Consider the following 24,162-nt stretch of genomic DNA (forward strand, 5'->3'; position numbering starts at 1 on the left):
GATATTGTTCATCACATTATCCTCTTGCTGAAAGCAATCAACATAGGAATGCAACCTCCCCCTCATCCCTGGCTGTCTCTGACTTCCTTAGCAATTGGCACCAACTTCTGCACTATATCTCTGCCTCATTACCTCCATTTACCCTGATATGTGGTGTTTCCCAGGGCACCAGAATAGGTCCTCTATGTTTCTTCATCCTCTTTAATTATGCTCTTAGGGACACAGATCACAGGTATGTGGATGACGCCACCATAATATTAGATGTGACGCATATCATTTGAGTTGTGTACTTCACTTCTTAAGCCTAAGCAATCCATGGCAATCCACAAGTTAAATATGGCAAGGGCTGTGAAAATCAAAATAATGAAAACTCAGATAAAATTCAAATATCACTTCGTTATAAACAGTACTACAATTCAGTAAACCTGACAGATAAAAATCAAACAAATGCTACATACCTCCAATGTCACTTGCTTTGAGGTACTTCCTGTCAGCATGAAGAGAATTCCAAAAGTTAAGAAGAGCATTGAAATCTTCCTGTAGGCGGGCTGTGCGCTGTGTAGGGCACCCTCTTGGAGCACAGAAGTAGTCCAAGCACGCGCCATATATGCGCTCCCTCAGAACATTCTTGCTCAGTGACTTTGGAAGTGCATCACCTGAGGCAATATATTATTGATGTTTCTGAGCAATTCTTTTGTATCCTATATATTAAAGAAGGCATGTAAAAGAAAGCTTCATAAAAACGAAACTTTCAAAGACAAAAAATTACATTTTCTGTAAAATCATGAATGCAGTACAAAGACTAAAATATTCCCCACTCCTCATTACCAATTACTTAACTAAAAATATCTTTTTAATGATCTATGAAGAAAAGGGAGAGAGGAAAACACCCACCTCCTCCCTACTCTGTTTTCTGAGTGACATTGGAAAATGCAAGGCAACATGCACTCATAAAAATCTTTCCTTTCCTCTTTTAAATAACTTTTCATGCAAAATTTGAAAGTACTCTCATTTTCAAGAGTATTTTATATCCATGAAGACATGTTTTATTTTAGGCATAACTTTGTAATGGCTGCACTGCTGTGTCACACTGAATGTGAGAACAAAACACATATTCACACAGTGTTAAGCTATGTGGCTAATATAAATAAGGGTTTTTCATTGCTTTCAATATCCCTGAGTTTCATGAGACTCAATTTTAGCACAATGAATCTGGAAGAATGCATGCACAAAACTCGAGAGCATACTGTACACCCAAAATATTTTACAAATTAACAACATATGAACTGCCATCTGGAACCTTACTCGTTCATAATTAGAGTGTGTCTGTATATCACTTATTGATAGCTTCTTTTTCAAGGTGCTTTTTGAGAAGAGCCTATCACATAACCAGCCTTGTACAAACTACTTGCCTTGAATCAGGGTGAGGGCACATGACAGAAGACGGAACCGAGTACCAACTGCACCAATGTGTCTGCTAATCTTGGCATCTGGATTTCCCACAGTCATGTGAAGTGTTCGGTGAAACATGCAGGCAAACATGGCTACCTGAGCATCACTGTCATACTTGGCAATCTCAATACGCTCACTGATGAACTGTGAATCAAAATGCAAAATGAAGCTTTCAAAAATATATAAATATCAGATATCTTAAGTGTAAATTTTTTTTCATAATTATGACATTGAAAATATTCATACCAACAATAGATACTTAAGTGATATCTGAATCTCTTTTGAAAGAATGATAATCATCAACCTACCCATCTTCAGGCTATTGTGTATTGGTCTATGACTTATCAGTTTCATTAACACAATATAATTTACTTTACTTTATTTGATATATTTCTATTATCTGGAAGAGTGAAAATGACTAGGATTTTCTCAATAACAATAGCTATTATTGATGGAGTAGTGTCTGCTTTCACTCAAATACAACGTTTACAACATCCATTTCTAAGAATTTTTAAACTAATATTAAAATCAATGAAAATGACCAAACCTTCAAATGCAATACAGTCATCCAGTAAAAGTAGCATATTGACTTCATATAAGTATCTATTGCTATTTCTTATGGAATGGCATCTAGTAAAAGTAGCATATTGACTTCATATAAGTATCTATTGCTATTTCTTATGGAATTACATGGAGCTAAAAACTATAAGCCTGGAAAACAGAATGACTTCTGATCAGGTTGAGCACCTTCTGTAACTGCTGGAAGTGGTCTAACATGAACATATTTTATCCCCTCTCCAGCAGGGAGATTTTTACCTTTTCTCCTACTAGCTCTTTATTTACCAGAAAGCCCATTCTATGTGCTTCTTTTGTCTCTTCTATCTATATCAAAAACTTCTAATCTCTCTTATACCTATGATATCCAATTTGATACCTCATAGTTATTAAAGCAACAGTTCAAAATCAACACTAACCAATGTTATACAATTATACAAGCTGAGGTTAAAGTTTCAAAGATGACCAGTTCAAAGTCTGAGATTCATAGTATAGATATTGGAACAAGTCTGACTGCTATCATGCTCCACTGCTGTTGGTGACTGGCAGCCATTGTCAGGTTCTTGTGGTCATGGTTGAGGAGTTATCTTGGTGGGAAGTTTAAAGTGTGGAGATCATAACTCTCTTCTAAACTGGAGGCCAAACTAAATAAGACATACTTCAACTGACTGGTAACCTGACTGGTAATGTTTCAATAAGAGATAATCTGCATGCAGTTCAATCTGACACTACTACTTTATAATGGTTTCACTGTATCCCTGGCAATGAGCTTACACCTTGTCCATGGATGACCTGAGATTATGCGGGACAGGGATGTCAGATTTCAAAATGTAAGCATCATATGTGCACTTCAGCTACTAATAAACAATGGATGTCTTGTACTTGAAAATTAATATAACTTACTTTGATCCAAATGTCATGAGGACCAACTTGGGGTACATGTGGTTCAAGATCACAGCCCTCATATGCTGCCAGAGGATTAACATCTTCTGGTGGTCTTGAGAATAATCCTAATCGACGATCCACACTCTCCTGAACAAACAAGAATTAATGCTGTTATCAAAGAAACCTGGTATACATGTGGTTACAGTCATAAGTCTCATATGGTGCCAAAGGACAAAATTCAATACAAGCTTTGAAAATAGTCTCTATTAATAAAACATTTTTTTTTTGTACAAAAAAGAATTATAACATCATATTAAGGGGTAAAAATTTTCTGGATTTGAACATTTAGGGGAACTGAGTTCATCTAAACACCACACTAGGATGTAAGTGGCTATTGAAGATCCTATGCCATTCTTATAACATTTGCCATATTATGAAATACAGTATACACCTCAGCCTGACTGATTAAATAACTGAAAACAATTTTCCCTGAATAACAGCTAGTGTATGCAAATCTTGTGACACTGCCCTTTAAAGCAATAAACAATCTGTCAACTTTGTATCCTTAGCTTACTCTTGCTCTTGTGTGCTAGAGGATCGATAGCATTTGCTAGATGAACAATCACCATTACCAGTAAAACTTGCTTTGTAAGAAAATGAACCCAAGATTTACTCCTGCATTAAATCATGATTTAGATTTAACATACCATTTACTCTTTATAGTTCATCTCTTGTTATACCATCTCAAGAGATGAGCAACTCAACTCATTTACACCTTTATAGTTTATGCTTTGCTAGATCAGATATTTCAAGAGATGGCAGGTACACTTGCAGAAAGTATATACATGTATATGAAATTGCTACAGACTCCTATGGTTATTTTCAATAGGTAGGGCTCTACTGTATAGGGATGAAAATCTTATTTCATGGCATTAAGCTGAACTGCCTATAGCATAGCTCACTATGATCTTGAAGATCACTTGCTTGAATCATGACTACCATGAATGACATGATATAGAAAACTATATCAAATCTGTTTGTTATTCTTTTAGAGGAATTGGTCAGAGGTAACTGAGAGTAGCAGAAAAAATCAGTAACTTCCTATGCTCCATTTCACTGAAAAGGCATTTAAATGCAAGGGAGTTTTCATCTTTTTCTGTTTCAGATCTCACCTGCCAGGCAGCTATCATTTCCTGCATAAAAGGAAGTGTAAGATCATGACGTGCTGACAGGATCCAATGCCAGCAAGCTGTGCTGTTCTCCATAGTATCTTCTGTGAAGAGATTCAAAGAGGAGGCACAAACACATCGAAGTAACATTCGAGGAATACCTGAAATAAGATACACAAAAATTATCTTGTGAAAATATATTTTCTTTTAATCTATATAGAGTAATCATATGGATATAGGATGTAATCTTGAAAATATTCTTTTGAAGTGTTTCAAAGTCCACAGTATTAAAATTACTTTGAGTTATGGGACAATTAAATTAGCAATGCAGTAAGCATCCTCATGGATATAGCACTGCAGGCAAAGTCACTGTATCTCAAAACCTGAGCTAGTTTCATGATATAGAAAACTATACCAAATTTGTTTGTTATTACCAAATCAGATAGAAGAAACTGATTATATGGTAATTTAGCTTCCATCCATACACATCTATGCATTAGGAAATGAAAATAGCAAGTGATTGGTTCTCAAAGTGAAGATTCTGCTGCTCACTGAGAGTTATTGCTTTAATCTTCCACTACACTTTGCCATGTTTTTGCAAGATATAATACAAATATGCAAGCAATGGTACTGTGTAAGTCTACATCAATGAGCTGCATAAAGGTGGGAAAACAAACAATGAAATAAGTCATATAACTGAAGTGGATAGAACAAGCAGTACATTTAGAGAGAGAGAGAGAGAGAGAGAGAGAGAGAGAGAGAGAGAGAGAGAGAGAGAGAGAGAGAGAGAGAGAGAGAGAGAGAGAGAGAGAGAGAGAGAGAGAGAGAGAGAGAGAGAGAATGATGAGAGAGAGAGAGAGATGATGAGAGAAGCAAAGAACTCCCTCACTAGATGAAAGGAAGCAGATACATCCTGAAAATTTACCATCACATTTTGAATTTGTCAAAAGGTAAATTCTAAGATTAGAGCCAAAAAGTAAAGAAATGGATAGATTTTAATGGACAGATTTTGTTATCTATTCTAGGAATCTTTATCCCATATTTGATTCTATGGAAAAGGCATTCACAGATATATACACCACAAATATAGTAAAGGACAGAGGTGCTAATATATTAATGCATGATCCAGAAATTGATGATGAACCTTTCATATGAATTTCCTTACCTTTATCAGCAATGAGAAGCCCAGTAGCTCTCCACAATCCTTGTCTGAATTCTAACTCACTTTTCTTCTCACAAGCTGCTGTGATATCACTAAGCACCTTGGCAATGAGTCTCTCTCTCTGTGTATCATCTGAGGCCATGAGTAACAGTCCTGAGATCTCCCCTTGGTAGTGAGTGCGAAGACTCAGGTTCTTTATGAATGATGATGTAAGGTCACTCATCCCTGTGTGCCGTTTGTCAAAAGTAGAGGTCTGCAAATGAAAATAAAAAAGCACATGTAGTGGCAATACTCACATAAATTATTAGATGATGATCAATAAATTGGTACACTCATAAATTTTTGCATTAAAATCTTGCTTCAGAAAACTTACAAAACTTCCAGTAGCACTGGACTTCAGTCCTGCATACTGAAGAACTGATTCTGTGGCCAAAGCCAGTCCAGAATGAGAAGACAGATTGGTTTGATCAAGGTGAGTTTGGTAATTCTGTAAATGGGAACGTGTTGCCTCAGGGGCCCACTTCATAGCTTCTTGCAGGATTCCTTGACATCTGGCTGCAAAATCACTCACTGTTCGCTGAGGAAGAGCACAAGTAATAATGAGTAAAGTATTATGAGAGGGAACATTTTTTATCTTTATTATTTTTTTTTTTTCATCTTTATTATACAATCTTTGACCATGAGATTTTTATGCCATGAGATCAGTACATAAATACATAAGTGCTACAGTCCATAAGTGGTGCCCATTTTTACATAACTGAGCCATTTTCACTGTCGTGCTTCTTTTCTTTTTTTTCTAATAATGAAACTCAAGTGTCATATCTTGATGAATCATGCTCCATAGAAGTAGAGGGAATAGGTAAGACTGATTCACAGAGCAATGGCATGTCACAGTGCAGAACAAAGGTCTGGTGAATGACTTAGCATGCATGATGTCATGTGACTTATAACCTCTGTCCCCAGTTTTTTTGACACATCTCTTGCATCTTAATAATTCTGACATTTAATGTCCTTAGTATGATTGTTGTATGCTAGCAGCATGTAAGTTAATGGAGGGGGGAGAGTGAGGACAAGATGCTTTACATGTCTCCACTCTTGTAAGAGGCATGAGACTCACTGATGCCTCAAGCAACCTTCAGTGCTTCACTTAGTCTACTGGGAGTCCAAGTTGCCAAGCAGTTATATGTATTATAAAGGATCTTATCAAAATTAAATTTTTTTTACAACAGAAAGAGCCATGTATAAGAATTCCATGCAAAATGCAAGATCAAAAATAGTCATATTTCACGGGAATAATTCAACAAATATCAAGAATTCATCAGAGTATTGCCAGATGGTGTAACAATGCCCTAGATTTTTCTCAGAAAAAGCAATATTTCTGACCCTTAATGATGACATGATTTTTTTGTATCTTACATTCACCATTTACATATACAACCTTTAAAAAATAGGGCAAGCTAATCACAGAAAAATTCAGTTATACCTTGCCCAAGCACCAGTACCATAGACAAAGTTCAAAGTTATGGAAAGTATTCTGCACAGAACTAACATTGATGCCAATGATGATAATAACAGATTCCAGTTAACTTTACTGCATGCTACACACATGAATGTTTGACTGACATTATTCAAATTTAGCTTATATGAAACAATATTACTTTATTTTTCATACTTATCATTTCATAAGTCTTCCATTTTCACCAACTATTTTATTTATTTATTTTTTTTAATTCCATTACAGTTTTCAAAATGCCTGTCACTTCAACTAAGCATGTTATACAAATGATAATTCTGAAAACAGATGAAGTTATTTATATCTTCCCCCACATCTCTAGACACAAAATCCATCATTACTATATTGACAACCCTTCAGTATCTTTATTGAAAGATGGTAAAGCTATTTCTCACCTCCCTGGCCTCCAATGTATCCATGAGGGTTATGCTGAAGGGAGTGTCTGGGATGGGAATGGTTGGGTTGGCATCATTGGGGTCTAGCTGTAGTGAGTAACCCAGTACTTGTAAAATATCCAGGAGGGTTCGAAGAACATTTCCATTCCACAGCAGCAAAGGAAACCTGTTAGTAAAATTAACAGAGTAAGGATGACCAAGAGAAAGTCTGGCCTATTATTTGTTTTAAATTTATCAGATCTATTGAGATGGATTTATTATCCAGAAAATAGAAGGGTATATGATTGAAATAACTTTCTCACCTATCAACAAGCTTGGAGAGCAGCTTGTCAGCCACACGTCGAATCTGCACTTGAGTGTGGTTGAAGTGGGTCAAGAGGAACTGAGCATGCAGAACCAAAAGCTTTTCTCTGTGTTCATCTCTAGAGCGCTGACTTACTTGCTCTAAAAAAATGTTGAACACTCTTTCACTCACTCTGCAAAACATAATTTAATTAGTTGAATGCTCTGTTTATCATTAAAACAAGAAAAACCATAAATATTGCACACATAGATAATTATTTAAATTAATGACTCTTTTTCTTGTTTTAATTACTTGAAGGTATATTTCTCTAATGTAAATTAGTACTAATCCAGTAATCATGAATCCAGTTTCATCAACAATCTGGCACTAATTTCGGGTAGCATGATTTCAAATTTCCCAGGTCACCACACCAACCTGCTGCCACTACTGTTTGTTGGAAAGATGATAAAATGTGTTAAAAATTTTTTTACCACAGATTTAGGAAAAAGGACTGAGGAAGTAGTGCAACAGTGAAACAGAAGCAACACAAGAATAACAGAAGCACAGAATGGATGACCTAAGAAATGTTCTGAAGCGAGACAGGTCACAAGAAGAAGAATAAGCTACTTGCTGCATAAATAGCTGGCATCACTACCAAACACAGTAAAGTCATTCCAATTTGTTTTTCTTCATTTATTATGAAATCTGCAAAGTTTTAGTCCCAGCCATGGCTCCAGTGAATAAATTAAATGCTTCTCATTGTGTAAAGTGTAAAGACTGTACATTATCCAGTAAAGATAAGGTTGAACTTCTGAAAAAACTTGACAGCAGTGCATCTGTGAACCTTGTGTGAATTATACAGCATTAGCTCTTTGACAGTTTATGACATAAAGAAACATAGAAAAATTGCTCAATTCCTTTGCTAAGAATATCAGCCAGAAATAAAGCATCAGTATGAGTATCAGTGGAAAAATTATATTAATGCAGTCCCACCTATTAATCACCTTATACTGATTTACAGAGTATTTCAAAGGTAGGATAAGGTGGTTAACAGTTGAGTTAAGTGTATTATAATCTAACCTCTCTGTAATCCAGCAAAATCACAAATCTGGCATCCTATAGTCCCAACAGGCTAGATAAGTGATGGACAACCTGTGTTTTAAAAACAAGATAGGGTCAACAGACAGAATGCAGGAAGCTTTAACAGATGTATGCATAGCAAGTAAACTATTGAAAAGAGTGTGGTTTCTGTGATGGTTATGAAATATCCATAGGATGGATGAAAATGCCCTACTGGGGAAATTATTTGGGAGCAATGTGATAAGGGCAAGTGAAAAAAAGATAAGAAAACAAATAAACATAAATTAAAAAAAAGGTATGTATATTCTGCACAAAATTTTACCAACACTATTTCCCTTAAGAAGAATAAATAAATGAATAACTGATGACAATGATAATGATATAAAACTAAGGAAATGTATTGATCACAAACTCACCTATTAATACACATCCACATATCATACTTGTCATTCTGAATAGCAGGATCCAACAAGTATTCAAACATTGGCTGGAAGTTGGGCTCAGGGGAACCTCTTACTCTGCAAAGATATGCCTGATTTTAATGCTTAACTTAAAAATAAATAAATAAATAAAAACTGACTGCAAAGATCTAGAGTAACTTTTTCAAAATCAACATCTAAGAAACTAAGAACCCACATGATTAAAATAAAGTTAATAAAGATACCCTAGAGAAACTACAGAAAATGCCTCATTTGTATATTTGCACTTTCAGCAAACATACACAAGGTATAAGTATACCAGTGTGTAAGTATCCAGTCAATGATTTTTCATTATTCCTGAATATCTAATTTTACATGGAATCTTGTTTTTTCTTAATTTCTTAGAAAAAATTTATTTCTTAGCTTACACAAAGCAATATTTTAACATGCAGCAAATGATGTATCTCATTTCAATAAATAGCTACTTGATCTGACAGAACATAAAGATTTATTGCAGTGTACTACAATCTTACCTTAAAGCTTCCACACGATACACAGATAAAACAAAAATGCACTGAGCAAAAGTTAGCTTGTTGACAACTTGAGTCAGGTCAGTAGGATGTTCCAACAAACTAAGTATCTGTTGTCTCAATTCATTTAGTTCACTCTGTGAAAAAATAAAATAAATAAATAAATAAATAAAATACAATTTAATAATTCAGTAAAATTACATTTAGAAAAACTGTGTAGTTTCTAGAAAAAAAGTATTTTAGTACTTTTGACTGTCAAATGCATCTATTAATTTATCTATCTATTGGTCTATCTAGATGCAATTCATTACTGATTTCAGAAAATCCCATCCAGGAAGAGTTGATAAAGGAAAATATTCCTGGTCCTGTTTTTGATGCATACTTCCTTAAAATTTTCTTGGCTGCTTCTTTCAATACAATGCTGTATACTGTTGGGAGAATTTCTTTCTTTCATGGTAGGGATGTACTATCGTATTTCTGGTTAATACAGGTAATCTTATAGTATGAGAATGGTAACATTAATCAATCATGAATTTTCAAAGGTTTTCAATCATGATTGATTGCAAAGAAAATATTTTCTTATAATCCAACAATCTCTCTATTAACTGCAATAAAATTTCTTCACTGCAGACTTCAACTTAATACATTCAAAATGATCTTGTGTTACTTACAACAGACACAGAGTCATCCCGTACAGCATATGTGTACTTCAGCTCCTTCATCTCTGAGCGATGTTTTGTCTGGGAAAGCAGCAAAGGTGACGTGACTGCTATGTCACACACAGCAAGATGCCATTCAGGGGGCCACAATCCTGCAATTATACAAAGTAGATACCTAATTTACAAATAAATTCAGATAAACCTGGTAGCCTTACCATATGGTAAGACTAAAACCTGTAACTTGTAAACTATTTTTGTCATGGCAACTGAAAAAGCTGAAGCATCATATCTCACTTGTATTATTAAGAAATAGAGCTAATAAAAAAGTTAATAATTTCATGCTCCACCTTCAAGGAAAGCAGTATAGCTGGAATGGATGTGTGGTATAAATACCTAGTATGGAATTTCATGTGACAGTTTAAACATTTGTCAGGCTGATTTTGACTTAGAACATTGCAGAGTGGTAGCACAACTAGGACATAAACCAAAAGGAATTTTGTGTTAGCTGGGGAGTGGAGTAGTACTGGCCATGACATACTGCTGCTGTACACCCTCACTTATCTATTTCATCTTCTAGCCATATTATCACTTAATTTTGGTTCAACAGGCAAGAGACATTTCTTATAGTGCTTAAGATGACACTTGGGTGCTTTAACTCATGACTGTTATATGAATAAAGAAGTTGTTGGTGTGAGTGCATCTGCACCATTACTACCATTGTCATTGTACAACCAAACCAGAAACCTGCCTCAAGTAATTCACTCTCTTTATATATAATGCAGCAGTTCATAATTATTAAATCCAGTCAGTTCAGTAGAGGGGATGTTTTGTAATGCACTTGTGGTGATTATTAAATGTTTCTAATTAAGTCAACAACAAATTTTAGCAACTCTTAAATTTTACAAATTTCCCCTGCTTATAATGATCAAAATTAATTAATTGTGAGGCTTGTATGTTAGGCATGAAGCTTTCATTACATCCAATATTCCTTTTAACAGGGTTCAATTTACCAAGGTTTTACTGTACTCTTCTAAACCAGCAACAAAATGTAGGAACAGGCCATATCCCTTACCATAAGGATTACAAGCTTCATAAAATATATCATACCTAATAATAACAAACAAACAAAAAAAACACTGCACTCTTACCAGATTCATGCTGAGTAAATCCCATGACAATAGAGAAAAGCCAAAAATCTCTGTAGAGTTTTAGCATGCGTAATTTTGGTTCCTTGATGGGAGGGAGGCGGCGCACCAGCATGGCAATAACAGGAATCAACACCCCAAGGTTACCAGCACTACTGGATGCCTGATACAGGGGAGAGGAACTTGGTGAGTATGGGTAATTTACTAGGCATTTCTAATAAAATTTCTATATAATGCAATAACTTTTCAATGTGGATGAAATAAAATGTTGCTGTTTTTGATGTTGTGTGGTGGTTGGAGATAAACAAAAAAAGGAATCACAAAGTGTAGTAGTTAGAAAGCTCAGCTCACAACCGAGAAGGCCTGAGTTTGAATCCCAGGCACAGCAAGGCAGATGAGCAAGCCTCTAAATGTGTAACCCCTGTTCACCTAGCAGCAAGTAGATACAGGATGTAAACCAAGGGGTTGTGGCCTTGTTGTACTGGTGTGTGGTGTGTGAGTAGTCTCAGTCCTACCCAAACATTGAACACTATGGGCTCTACATACATGGATGGCTGAGTGACCAGCAAACAACTGTAGGTGAATTACACACACACACACTATGATACTATGAGATTACTCCCATCCTGTAAACCACAACTAGGTAAGTACACACACTCTTAGAAGTTTTGTGACTCCATCCTTCATTGCTGTTTCCATCATTCATCAGAAAGAAAGAACAGACAGAAATGATGGAGGAGGGAGAGTGAGATTGATGAAGAGGCATGGGAAGAAAATAAAGAAGAGTGGATGTTCAAGTGACATCAAGAAATACAGCTTCCCGTATCGAACTATTGAAATCTGGAATGATTTGAAGGAAGAGATGGTTGTGGCAAACAGTGTACACATGTTTAAAGAGAAACTGGATAAATATAGTTATGGAGACAGGACAAAATGAACTCTGGCTCGTGCTCTGTACAATACAACTAGGTAAATACACACACACACACTAAATGAATCTGCCAACAGTGGAACAAAAAAGAGAAAGGGGAGACTTAATACTAATTTATAAATTAAGGAATAGAGTAGAAGAAACAGATAACGAGAAACTGCTGCTAAGAGAAGAAAGAAATACCAGGACACAGCAAAAAATAAGAAAAGGAAGATGCTTGAGTAACATAAAGAAATATAGTCCCCCATAGAGAAATATAGAAGTTGGGAACAAGCTCAGTGAGGATACAGTATCAGCAATGAGTGTACACAACTTCAAGGAAAAACTGGACAAGTGTAGATATGGAGACGAGACCATATGAATGTAGCTCAGGCCCTGTAAATTACAACTGGGTAAAACTAGTAAATACACACACACACACACACACACACACACACACACACACACACACACACACACACACACACACAGAGAGAGAGAGAGAGAGAGAGAGAGAGAGAGAGAGAGAGAGAGAGAGAGAGAGAGAGAGAGAGAGAGAGAGAGAGAGAGAGAGAGAGAGAGAGAGAGAGAGAGAGAGAGAGAGATAATATTTCATTATACATGAGTGGGTAATATCATACCTTCAGTACTGCAGGATGTTTTTCAGAATTTTGTTTGGCAGCCAATCCAAGTTTGACAAATAATTCTAGGAGACGCATGAGAAGTTTGTCCATTTCAGCTTCACCCTGAATGTTGGCAGCAATGTTTGCCAAAGCATTGTGTACTGCTGTGGCTACATGTCTGCAGAAAAGAACAATGCTATACTCTATATTTGTTGACATCAATATATATATCTTGATTTCTGAGAACTAGTGATCCTTAACACATTGTGATTTGAGAAATATTAAAAACAACTCAGCAGAGCATACGTATATATCGTATATGTCTATGTGCAATACATTCCTTAGTAAGGTAAGGTCTTTCAACAATGTTCTTCCATGCACATATTCCATACAGCCCCCAAAATTAAAGCAATACCAGTTAACCACAAATACTTTGGAATCTTTGGTTCTAGAACCATTCCAAATTAGCTGTTTTCCTGGATTAACTGAAGTTCACACCATGACATTTAATACACTTCCTGGTATGTCAAAAAGACTTACATACAGCCAGGTTACAACTTATATACAATATGCTAATGCAAATCACGTCTAACATAGCATATACTTACCACCAAGTCATAATTTACCTGTCGATCCCCTTAGCTGCACACCAATGTGTCGTCACCCACTGCTTAAGGGCCAAAAATCAAATAAGTTAACAAGTGATGTAGGGAAGAACCTTCTCACCTGTACTGCTTCATTCGCTGGTCCTGTGCTGCGCCCATGCCATATGTACCACTGCTGGCTTCTATAATGATTTTGCTGAACTGCTCCATTATCTCATCATATACTTTGGGCTAAAAAATAAAAAATTATATGTTGAGGATATCCTGACAAGTTTACTGACAATAAGCTGATCAAATTAAATCACCATCATGAAAAAATAAATAAATAAAAATAATAAAAAAAGCATCACTGTTCATTATCAAAACTGAAACTAGTTCACTAAGCAATAAAATTATGTGCAACCTATCTATTCACATTTATGCTCATCTTTATTCAATCCCTGGTTTCCATAGTCTCCCAAGTCTTCTTTTATATATCTGTCCCTTTTATGTTTTCTACTTTATTTTTCATGGGCATTTCTTTATTACTCCACTATCTTACAATTACCTGTAATATATTAAGAATAAAAATAACAAATAGTTCACAATATATCAAAATAATTTTTTATCACTTTACCCTCCCAACCACTCCATTATTATGGAGATGTGGTCCCCGCAATTTCAAAGGATAACCAAAAAGATTAACATGAGAGAGATCAACAAGAAAGCATAACAGAAATCAAAACACAAAATCCAGTTATAAATTTACCTAATACTGTACTACATGTTTTGTCTTGTAATTTGTAAAATCGATCACTAATATTCTCACCTCATTTTTGGCAAGAAGCATGCAGCCCATCTGGTCCACAATGAGTGTATCCAGAGATGAGGGAGGTCGACAAAAACGCTGCAGCAGACACTGATGCAAAATAGTTTCTGTGGTACGAGGGGAGTCCTTCAAGGCCACGGCTACATGACCCAGCGCAACAACCACATTGTTGGAAATCACAATAGTATCACTGCAAAAGATATATTTTAGACATATATAGCTTTTTTAACTCTGCTTTCCAGGAACAACTAAGAGAATTATCTAATGAATCACAAAAATTAAATCAAGTTAGTGTATAACAGGTAAGAAATAATTAATTTACCTTTCAGGCAAGCGGTCACATCCAGCTTTCTCTCTACTGGAGATTGAAGATATAAAAGCCATCACAGTGTTGGCATCAACTGTAAGGCCAGCCTTCAATGCAACACAAAGATTTTCAATTGCAGTGTCTCGCAGCTTTTCAAATGCTGTTGCTGAAGCTGAAGCTGGTCGATTACTGGAATCCCCGGTAACTAGAAATAAAATCAATTAAAATTTTTAATGAATTAATCTTATCCAATACACTGTATTTCAAGATTTTGTAACAAAAAATCAATTAATAAATCCAAACTAACCTTTAACAGTCAAACTGCCTTGATGAGGAGTGAGGAGATCTGACTGTTGGCGGTACAACTTTAAAAGGATGGGTGATGGACTAACAAGGAAGTCTTGAAGGTAGTTGATGCATGTCCCAGCAATATTTGGAAATTTGCTTGCCAGTTTACCTAGCCCCTTCAAAAAGAAATATAAAGCTTATTTTACTTTTGCTTTCTAAAAGCAATATATTTTAAGGATAAATGTTCTTTTAAATTCCTTTTACAAAATTTAGACAATCTGAAGATGTACTACCTTTTAAATCTCCATGACCAAAGAGACAAGTGAAGTATAAGAAACAAAGTTATATAATCAATATTACATTGTGGACTTATTTCTTGCATATGGCAGTACAGATAAGTACAGGTCATTTGGTATTAGAGACACTGGTACAAAAGCTATTTAGCAACAGAATGTTTCACCCTTGAACTAAACATCTTGGCTTCTTTGGGTATTGACTTCAGATCAAACACATAAGCGATGTGGACAATCTGTTCTATAATTTCCTAAAACTCCTCCTTTAATAAGAAACAAAAATCCTAACAATCATGACTTCTGGTACCTAGCCAGAATGTTTGAGTACAAGCATGCAAGAGAAATGCTTAAGTAGAAATAGAAAGGATCTGAACATGCAAGACTTCCCTATGGATTTCCACCATTTCATATGCTTTCTCTAAGTCCATGAATGCTGCATAAAACTTTTTATCCTTTCCTAAATACTACTCTATCACCATTTTAATTGGAAAAGTCTGACATTTCTCATGTTACTCCATCTATGCCTCCACATTTGCCACACTTTAGTCTATCACTTTCTCTACCTCCTTCATACCATTTCCTTTCTGTATAAACTTCTCTCCCTCCCTCTTTCTTTTAACTTTCTTCCAAAGCAAATTATTCTCAACTTCCAACCCAAACATACCATCTACTTCATTTCGTCAGTTCCTTTAATTTCACATTCCAAGACTTATACTATGTTCTTCTCGTTCTAATTTCCTCCAGCACTTTTTTTGTTTTTCACATTTTTTCACATGTTTTCTTCTCTTTTATGGATTGCTCAATCTCAGCTATCCACCATGAACTTCCTTTACTCCTACCCTCAAAAAATTCTTTAACTCTACCCTACTACTGTAGTCACTATATCCTTGAATACACTAAACACCTCCAATACACTGGATTCCTCCCTAACTGTCATCATAGCTTCTATCAGTTTTCATCTACCTTATCATGTTCCTATCTACACTCCTTCCTATCCCGTCCTTCACAAGCCAATATTGTACTCACTAACTTTCTACTATTATTCCTCCATTCCTATCGTATTCATATCTCTCTCTCATTTTCATCTACCACAGCATAATGATCAGATCCATCAAGCACCTTAGCATCCACAGAGACCATTCATTCATGCTACTTCCTTTTGAAATAAATAGTCTATTATTTATGAAATATATATAATTCTTCCAAGCAATTTTGCTGATTGTATGAAAAAATTATTACATATGATTCTTTACAAAAATACATTCCACAACTGAAGATGAATGATATGATTCACTCACATCCAGGGTAGAAACTCACCTCCAAACAGACCAGCAGCAAAGGCATGTGAGCGAGGGCCAGCCGATGACCATGATGAACATTTGCCTTCTCCGTCAATCTGTTGCATAAACTCTCTGCCTCTGAAAGGTTGGAGGTATGATAAATCTCACGGATTTTAAGTCACACTACCATGATCATCACCAGTATAACCTTTGCCAATACAATGAACCACAATGGGATTTTGAATCTGAGAAGCCAATGTGAAATACTGTTACTTCAAGAACCCCACAATAGCCTATATCCTGATCCTGACAAAGAAGTCAAGTTATTTGTGTGTATATATTGAGAAGCAGTGTTAGATTGGTCTCCATCACCTGATTGCAGTTTATTAAAAGCCATGATCAAGCACATATTGTGCATCAAGTCCTTTGCTTTCCAGGTCCTCCTTCAGAGGCCCATCTACCCACTGACAATCAAAATCTATCTCAAAGAACAAACCAACACTTATGCCTTATCTCATTACTTTACTCTTACTTCTATGACTGCTTCTGAAATCTTTACATTTGTTATTTTTCAAAGTAGCAGAGCACATCTACCTCTCAAAGCCCTTTTTTGCACGCTCTAGTCTCTTGACATCATCTATAACTATTACAAAACATCATACTTTTCACAAATTAAATGGAAATTCTATACAAGAACTTTTGCCTCAATCTTGACACAGATCATATGCCCAAATGAACAGAATCTGTCAATGCACCACAACTAACTATTAATTTCAAATGCCAACATTCTCTGCTTCATTCTACAGTTTAAGTTTCCATTCCACAGACTGCAGGTTCAATAATTTACAATGCTCAGACAGCCCATTATACAACTGCACCTCTTGTGAACTCATATGAAGAAAATGGAATTACAACTCATATCCTTCTTGCATGATGCATACTGCTGAATATATTTCTCTAATACTCCCACACTAATTATGCATATTTCCTGTTGACATGAATGTTCTATAATGTTTATTACACTACAACTCCAGCTGTTTCATTCGTCATCAACATTTCTAGGTTGCAGACTGAAATGAATACATTCAAATTCCAATCTTAATGCCACTTATGGTTATGGTTTCCAGCCTAATTAATTTTATTTTCAAATTCTTTCATCTCAGCAGAGAGTTTTATCCTATACTGCAATACCTTTATTTCTTTATTTACTTGAAGACAGTAAAGGAATCTTACCAGATTCATCAGCACTAGCCCATACCAAGAGATCAATGCATGCAGCGTTTGCTTGAACATTGATTCTGTATGGATTTATTGATGGTGCCTTCTTGCTGGTATCAGTTTTTACCCCACTTTCATTCTGCTGTACTGCTAATTCAGTTTGACCAGAGAGGAAGAGGCCTTTCACAAAATCCTGTACATCTTTTGTGAATGGGACAGGTAGATCTGAAGAAAATTAAAAGTTTATTATTTACTGAAAAGGTCTGTAAAAAAAATTTTAGTGATGCATATCAAATTTGAGAGCTCAGCAGAGACAGAAGCAAACCCAGATATCTATTTCTCATAAAATCTGGTTACAGATAAAACTACAAAGGTTATGATACTAATTCCCTCACTTAAGAATAAAAAAAATGTTTTGGAGGCACATGTGTACAAGAAACATCACAATTTCAAACTGAACTTTAAATTCTTACCATTCTGGTATGCTAAGAGTTCTCTTAGCAATGTGACCATCACCAAATTCAAGGTTTCCCGCATGGTGCAATAAGGAAACATTTTCACTTGATGAGAAGCAAATACTTCTGCTGCCACCCCATCAAGTATTGCCAATACTTCTTTTGCCAGCAGCTTCTTTGCATTAGCAAGAACAGTCTGCAGGATGAAAGACATTGTCAATAAATTGATGTGCACATGGTTTTTGAAACTGAAATTGACTCCAACATGTATACAGGATGTAACACGAGTTTCTGCAGATATTGCTAGAGGCAAAAGTACTGGTTATTTTAAGAGGAAAATGTTCTACACACATATGCATTTTGAGGCATTGTTTAGCCACGGAATGAAATGTGAGTGTGGCAGGGTGACAGGTACAACAGCCAGGGCAGATGGGTGTTTGTCATAGAAGCACCATGTCCACATACTCCACTTACTATAAATGTGTGGTATTTTCAACACTTTTTTTTTTTTGTCAAAATCATGCAGTACAATCTAAATGTATTCACTGTCATCGTCTTGGCATGAAACTGCAAGTGACTGGCTAGCAACCAGCTGATTTGCTGCTAGCCTTGCTCCTTCCCCCTCCACACCCAGACAGGAAAAATGTCACATAGCCTGTTGTTTTATTTGTTGTTAATTACAGCCATGCTATCATTGTGTAATGTTTATTGGTAAATCACTTGTCTGTCAATACTACTCATCTCATTACAGGATACTATAATACCCCAAAACCTGCAGAAATGATGACTGAACAACTCACAATTTCACCTTTGGACATCCTGCATCAACACGTCCTGCCAAGATACCAGCCACAATCAAATTTCATTCCACAACTAAACAAGGCCTCAAAATGCTTGTGTGTAAAGAACATTTTCTATTTACTGTAATTTCGCCTCTAGCAATATCCAAAGAAACTCGTGTTACACCCTGTATAAAATAAACACACACAGACACACACACACACTCGCTTAAAGACCCAGTCTGCTGAGCAACATAGTTCATCAAATCTGAGACACACCAATTGAAAATAATAAAATGAATATTCAAATACTGCTCACATCTGATCTTCACCAAATATTCTTAATTTCTTTCTTTAAATGCCAAAACCATCACAGCACTATCTCCTCTCCTCATTTACCTGATCTTCAACATTGTGGTCACAAAAAAAAAAAAAAAAAAAAAAAAAAAACTAACATTGAACAACAAATAAGAATTCACACAAGAATTCCTTTATTTTCTGGCACAAATATGGAAAAACACAGAGAAACTAATACTTGATCCTACTTCCCTTCACTTTCATCACTACCTGAATCCTTCAATTTTCAATTGACTAAAGTACCTGAATCGTCCTTCAATTTTCAATTAACTAAAGTAGACACAATATTGCAAATGCACTTTTTATTGCATTTCTCAAGGATACTTTTTTTTTGTGGTGACTGTAGTTCACTTCCACATTTTCTCCTTTCCTATAGGTTACATGTTACTCAGCAGGCCTCACCTCCAATACACTGAACCTCCTCTCCCTTGCAGCTCCCATGTCCTATTTCAGCTCTACACAATCCAACCTTCTCTTTGCATTCATTCCAAGCAGTCTGTATTAAAACATTATTCATTCATCTCCACATCCTTCTTACTTCATTTATTTAATTTAAACTTCACTACTAAATTTATTCTTCCATCCACAGCAATGTGCTACACTATATAACATAAGATAGATACCTGTAAATGTTGAACAGGAAACACCAAGGTGTGATCATATTGGGTTAACTGGGGAAAGTTTGCCCCAAAGCTGGAGCCATATTTTTGGAAGAAGTACACCTTTGGATCATGGGGAACTGACTGCTGGGACATGAGTGAGTGGCGTTTCCCTGGACCACCTAGTGTTCGTAAGCTGCAGAAAAAAATAAATAAATAAATAAATAAAAAATAAAAAAATAGAATCACTCATGTAAAACTACTAAAAAGTTCCCAAATTGGAATTTCACCTGTCTCACAGTCTTAAGTAACAATAATTAAAAATGGAAAATGCTCACCCAGCATCTCTATCACTGTCCACACTGACAAGGGACACAGCATCAGGACAAGAAGGAAGGGTGGAGGAGAGAGATCGGGGTATGATGGGTCGGTAAGTACTGAAGCTTTTCTTCTTAGTCATCTGTGGTGGTTCTGCTGCAACAGGTATGGGGATGATGGGCTTGGGGAATATTCTTAGGAAAAGAGGGTCCCCTGATGTAGAACGTCCAAGAGCACGAGAGAGACCCAGCAGTACAGATACAGGACCACGACACAATGCAACTGGAACAAAATACTAATGAAAAACATGGAAATTCATCAGTGTTGGATTTTTTACTTCCAAGTACCAATTCAGTATCATTAGTTCCTAACAAGCCTTAACATTAGGATTAGACTTTAATACAGTCTTAATGATAACTGAATAATAAATAAAATTAATGGTAAATTTTATTAATAATATTAGAAAAATTAATTAATTAATTACCTATAAATTCTTGACCAGTTTTTAAGGTCATGTCCAATTACTTTTTTCTGCAATAACCTATTGACCATTCCTACTTCTGATTGCAGATCTCTTTCAAAGATCAGAGTGAGTGACTTTTACCATACTATATACCATCTTTTGTATTCTTTATTTCACATTCTCTCCAAGGAAGAGAGGCTAAGTACCAACTTACCTTTTTAACCATCCTCCCTATTCTCTAAAACAATTCCATCAGAAACGTTCATTTGCTTATTGCAGTCATTCAACAAGAAATCATATTCAGCATTTTGTCACATTTATCCTATCATGCCTCCATAACTTAATGTTATCCCAGTCTCAATGTGTACAACTTTAAGCATAATACAGTGCTAAATTACTTTAATGATAGATAAATTTCATGTATTTTATGAAACATTTGTTACCAAATAGTACATTCAATGAAGGTTCTATTGACAAATGAGCTATTGTGTTTCATCTGAAGTTATTTCTTATAATCATCTGTTATCTTCCTGAATCATTAGACATTCCATAATATGAGTCCAAATTGTTTTCGTAATGATGTTTTATGCTTTATGATTAAACCTGGTTTTTTTCCCTCAAATATAATCTTATTTCTTGGGAAATATGTAACAAACTACATACTTTTGCCATTGGCTGAGAGAAGGCTGTCTTCCCTGGCAGCTCTGATGATCACATTGGTAAGAGCTGACAGCACTTCCACTTGTGTGTTGAGCACCTCTTCCCGCACACTTTCACAGTTGGCAGCAACATCAGTCAGTAAAGTTGTCACCACAAATGTGAATCGTTCAGCTACAGGCATACCTAACAGAAACATGCACTTATCTGGATAAGGTTCCTTTTACGTGGGGGTGAATACAAAATTGTTACAGTACCATACTAGGAATGATAATGAGTTACATATCCATGGGGAACTATGTTATGATTAAATAAGTTTTAATATATAAATCGCACATTTTATACCAGCAAAAACAATTAATTACTTGATTTACAAAATTGGATATCTTAGTAAAAAACAACTGGCTGAAAATATGACCATACCAATTTCCCAATGGCCTCACTCCATCTGCTATACTACATGGTGTTATCCAACTCACGGTCTGCTGGAGTGATTCTCTTCTCATCCAGCCACACTGCCTTGGGCAGGGCTCGTAGTAATCTAAGGAGATACTGGAGGATGGTAGCCTGATGCTGCTGGCCAGACTCCAGGAGATATACCCCAAGAGCCACCACAGCATCCTGCCCTCTCTGGTCCACACGAAACCCTCCGCCATGGCTTTCTCCTGGACACAGTGCAAGTAATTTTTCTATCTGGAATAACAACAATGAAAGTTTTTTTTTTTTTTTTTTACTTTATTAGGAAGAACATTCAGACAACTATGAGCGAGATGGAAAATGGGTATGTCCACAAATGCAGATGAAATTTCATGAAAGATGCTAAAATATGAATATGTGGGAGTGATAAATGCAAAGTTTAAGACATGCATATTTACTTGTGAATTAACTTCAATAAAAAAAAAAAAAAATACTGAAGAAAAAGCATATACAATAAACTGCATAAAGTGAAGGCCTGGAAGTAGAAATGTTCAAATACTAATAAATGTTGGCCCTTCTGACTAAATCTGATGACAGTCTTTTCTGCACCTACCTTGCAGATATAAGCCATCTTTTTTTTTTTTTTATATAAGTTCAAGCATGATATGCAGGGCCAAAAGACCATGTGCCTTCACAATTTATCCAATTATGCTCTAAAAGCATCCTAATGCCCCTCAATAAGGTACATTTATTCCTGAAGCCACTGCTAGTGATACGTATGTCCAATTACATAGAAAACATACCTGGCATACAAGAACAAGCACTTTAGCCAGTGAATTCGCTATGACAGTATGCACATAAATTATTTTGGGCTACTTAGGTTAGTTAAGTATGAAATTATATTTTCATGACAGATTTTGCAGTTTTGAAAGAATCTTATGTCTGTTTTCTTGGGAAATCAATTTTTTTCTTGCTTAGGGTTACAAGTGTAAGAAAATAACAAATTATTTCCCTCCACCCAAAAAAGGAGAAAGAAAACTTTCAAATTGGCTTACTTTATTATGTAATTTTGACAAAAAAAAAATACTATACTAATAAGCAAATAATTAAGATGAATTATTAAGAAGAGTCATGCAGCACTAAATCCTATTTTTTCGGCTTCTACCCCTTACAACATTGTGGACCTGCTGGGAAAGTGGGGTTTTAAAGCAAATTTGTAAAATCATGGAAGAAAGTCTAAGGGTGAGATGCCATATTTTGAAAACTGGAAAAAATTATCCCAGTTACTAGGTTATGGTCCTAAAGGGTGGGGTCCAAAGGTGAAGTTAGGTGATGTTGGGTTAGGTTAGTGTCCTTGAGGTGGGGTCTAGGGAGCAGGTCAAAGCATCCCTGGTTAGGTTAGGTTAAGCTAGGTAAAGTTAGGTTAGGCTCATTTTGAAAACTGGGGAAATTCCCTGGTTAGGTTAGGTTAATGTCCTTAAGGGGTGTCTGGGGGAGCAAACACCCACCCTGGTCATGGTTATGGTTAGGTTAGTGTCCTTAAGGTGGTGTCCAAGGGGGACAGTCTCCAGTTAGAAATTTCCCAAATTAGAAATTTCCCGTTTTCAGAATTACAGCGTCTCATCCTTAGACTTTTTATGAATGGCCAAATCTGACCTAATTTGGCTTCTCCCATCCTGAAACCCCTCTTTTCCACCAGGTCCCCAACATTGTTAGGAGTAGGCAGCAAAGAAAAATAGGATATAGAGCAGCGCAACTCTTCATAATGATTACCAATTATAGACTCGTGCTTTTAGCATTCTTTATGAGTTAAAATGAGAAAAGGCCAATCCGTAACAGGTTTCATTACCGAAACCGAAAAACTAGACAAGACTAATAAAAAATGGCAAAATGAAGTAATAGCTGGAAATAAATATTATGTCTCTGACAAAGTCTAAGTCTACAAGTTGTGATGTAGTATGACTAAACTAGTTACATGACAGTTAGTGTATGTATGTTTCGTCAGTGTCCCATCAAGCCCAATTATTATGGCTTCACGAAATGTCTTATAATCACATGGATTTTTCATCTCTCCATCACTCCCTCCTGCTTCCTTACCTCCTCAGGAGGCGTGGGCTTGATTTTGGCTAAAGTTCTCGCTCGCTGTAGGACACATTTGCTGAAAAAGGACTGCTGGCCAGAGTCGTCAAGAGTCATGTCGTCAATATTTACCTTGTTTGATACCAGCCGGAAGGAGGATCCATTTGACAGCTGATGTAAGGAGTCTGAATCTCTATCTGACAATCTTATCACACAACTCTGTATGACTTAAAAAGAAGTTTATTGATTAAGAAAGAAGAAATTCATGAGAATAATGTGCACATTGTTACTTGTCTCAAGATATTCTTGAAGACAATCTTGCTAATTATATTTTTTTCCCCGCAATTTACACGCAGCTGCTGATAGGGAAAGTGTTGGAACCCCTATTTAGGATAGATATGAGTGGGCATGTCAATGTACTTTTTTTCATATAATTTTGATAAGTCGTATTTTGTCAAT

General features: G+C 35.9%; 1 protein-coding gene across 1 annotated transcript in view; it reads right to left on the bottom strand.

The window, feature by feature from the left end:
- The window catches only part of LOC135103044 (phosphatidylinositol 4-kinase alpha-like), a 36,800-nt gene extending 12,689 nt beyond the window's left edge, over window positions 1-24,111 (bottom strand). The window contains exons 1-25 of the mRNA XM_064008942.1: window positions 23,722-24,111; window positions 21,687-21,900; window positions 21,214-21,393; window positions 20,108-20,369; window positions 19,794-19,965; window positions 18,053-18,230; window positions 17,595-17,804; window positions 16,399-16,499; window positions 14,808-14,964; window positions 14,516-14,705; window positions 14,194-14,383; window positions 13,507-13,616; window positions 12,799-12,958; window positions 11,251-11,410; window positions 10,115-10,254; window positions 9,447-9,580; window positions 8,911-9,012; window positions 7,434-7,607; window positions 7,132-7,297; window positions 5,597-5,800; window positions 5,227-5,476; window positions 4,065-4,222; window positions 2,911-3,039; window positions 1,413-1,596; window positions 459-656 (exon numbers count right to left, since the gene is read on the bottom strand). Of these exons, the coding sequence (XP_063865012.1) occupies window positions 459-656; window positions 1,413-1,596; window positions 2,911-3,039; window positions 4,065-4,222; window positions 5,227-5,476; window positions 5,597-5,800; window positions 7,132-7,297; window positions 7,434-7,607; window positions 8,911-9,012; window positions 9,447-9,580; window positions 10,115-10,254; window positions 11,251-11,410; window positions 12,799-12,958; window positions 13,507-13,616; window positions 14,194-14,383; window positions 14,516-14,705; window positions 14,808-14,964; window positions 16,399-16,499; window positions 17,595-17,804; window positions 18,053-18,230; window positions 19,794-19,965; window positions 20,108-20,369; window positions 21,214-21,393; window positions 21,687-21,900; window positions 23,722-23,820 (4,222 nt within the window). The 5' untranslated portion in view covers window positions 23,821-24,111. The remainder of the gene's footprint in view (window positions 1-458; window positions 657-1,412; window positions 1,597-2,910; window positions 3,040-4,064; window positions 4,223-5,226; window positions 5,477-5,596; window positions 5,801-7,131; window positions 7,298-7,433; window positions 7,608-8,910; window positions 9,013-9,446; window positions 9,581-10,114; window positions 10,255-11,250; window positions 11,411-12,798; window positions 12,959-13,506; window positions 13,617-14,193; window positions 14,384-14,515; window positions 14,706-14,807; window positions 14,965-16,398; window positions 16,500-17,594; window positions 17,805-18,052; window positions 18,231-19,793; window positions 19,966-20,107; window positions 20,370-21,213; window positions 21,394-21,686; window positions 21,901-23,721) is intronic.
- Window positions 24,112-24,162: the final 51 nt, after the last annotated feature.

Source organism: Scylla paramamosain, chromosome 8, assembly GCF_035594125.1.
Source record: "Scylla paramamosain isolate STU-SP2022 chromosome 8, ASM3559412v1, whole genome shotgun sequence".
Taxonomy (NCBI): Eukaryota; Metazoa; Arthropoda; class Malacostraca; order Decapoda; family Portunidae; genus Scylla; species Scylla paramamosain.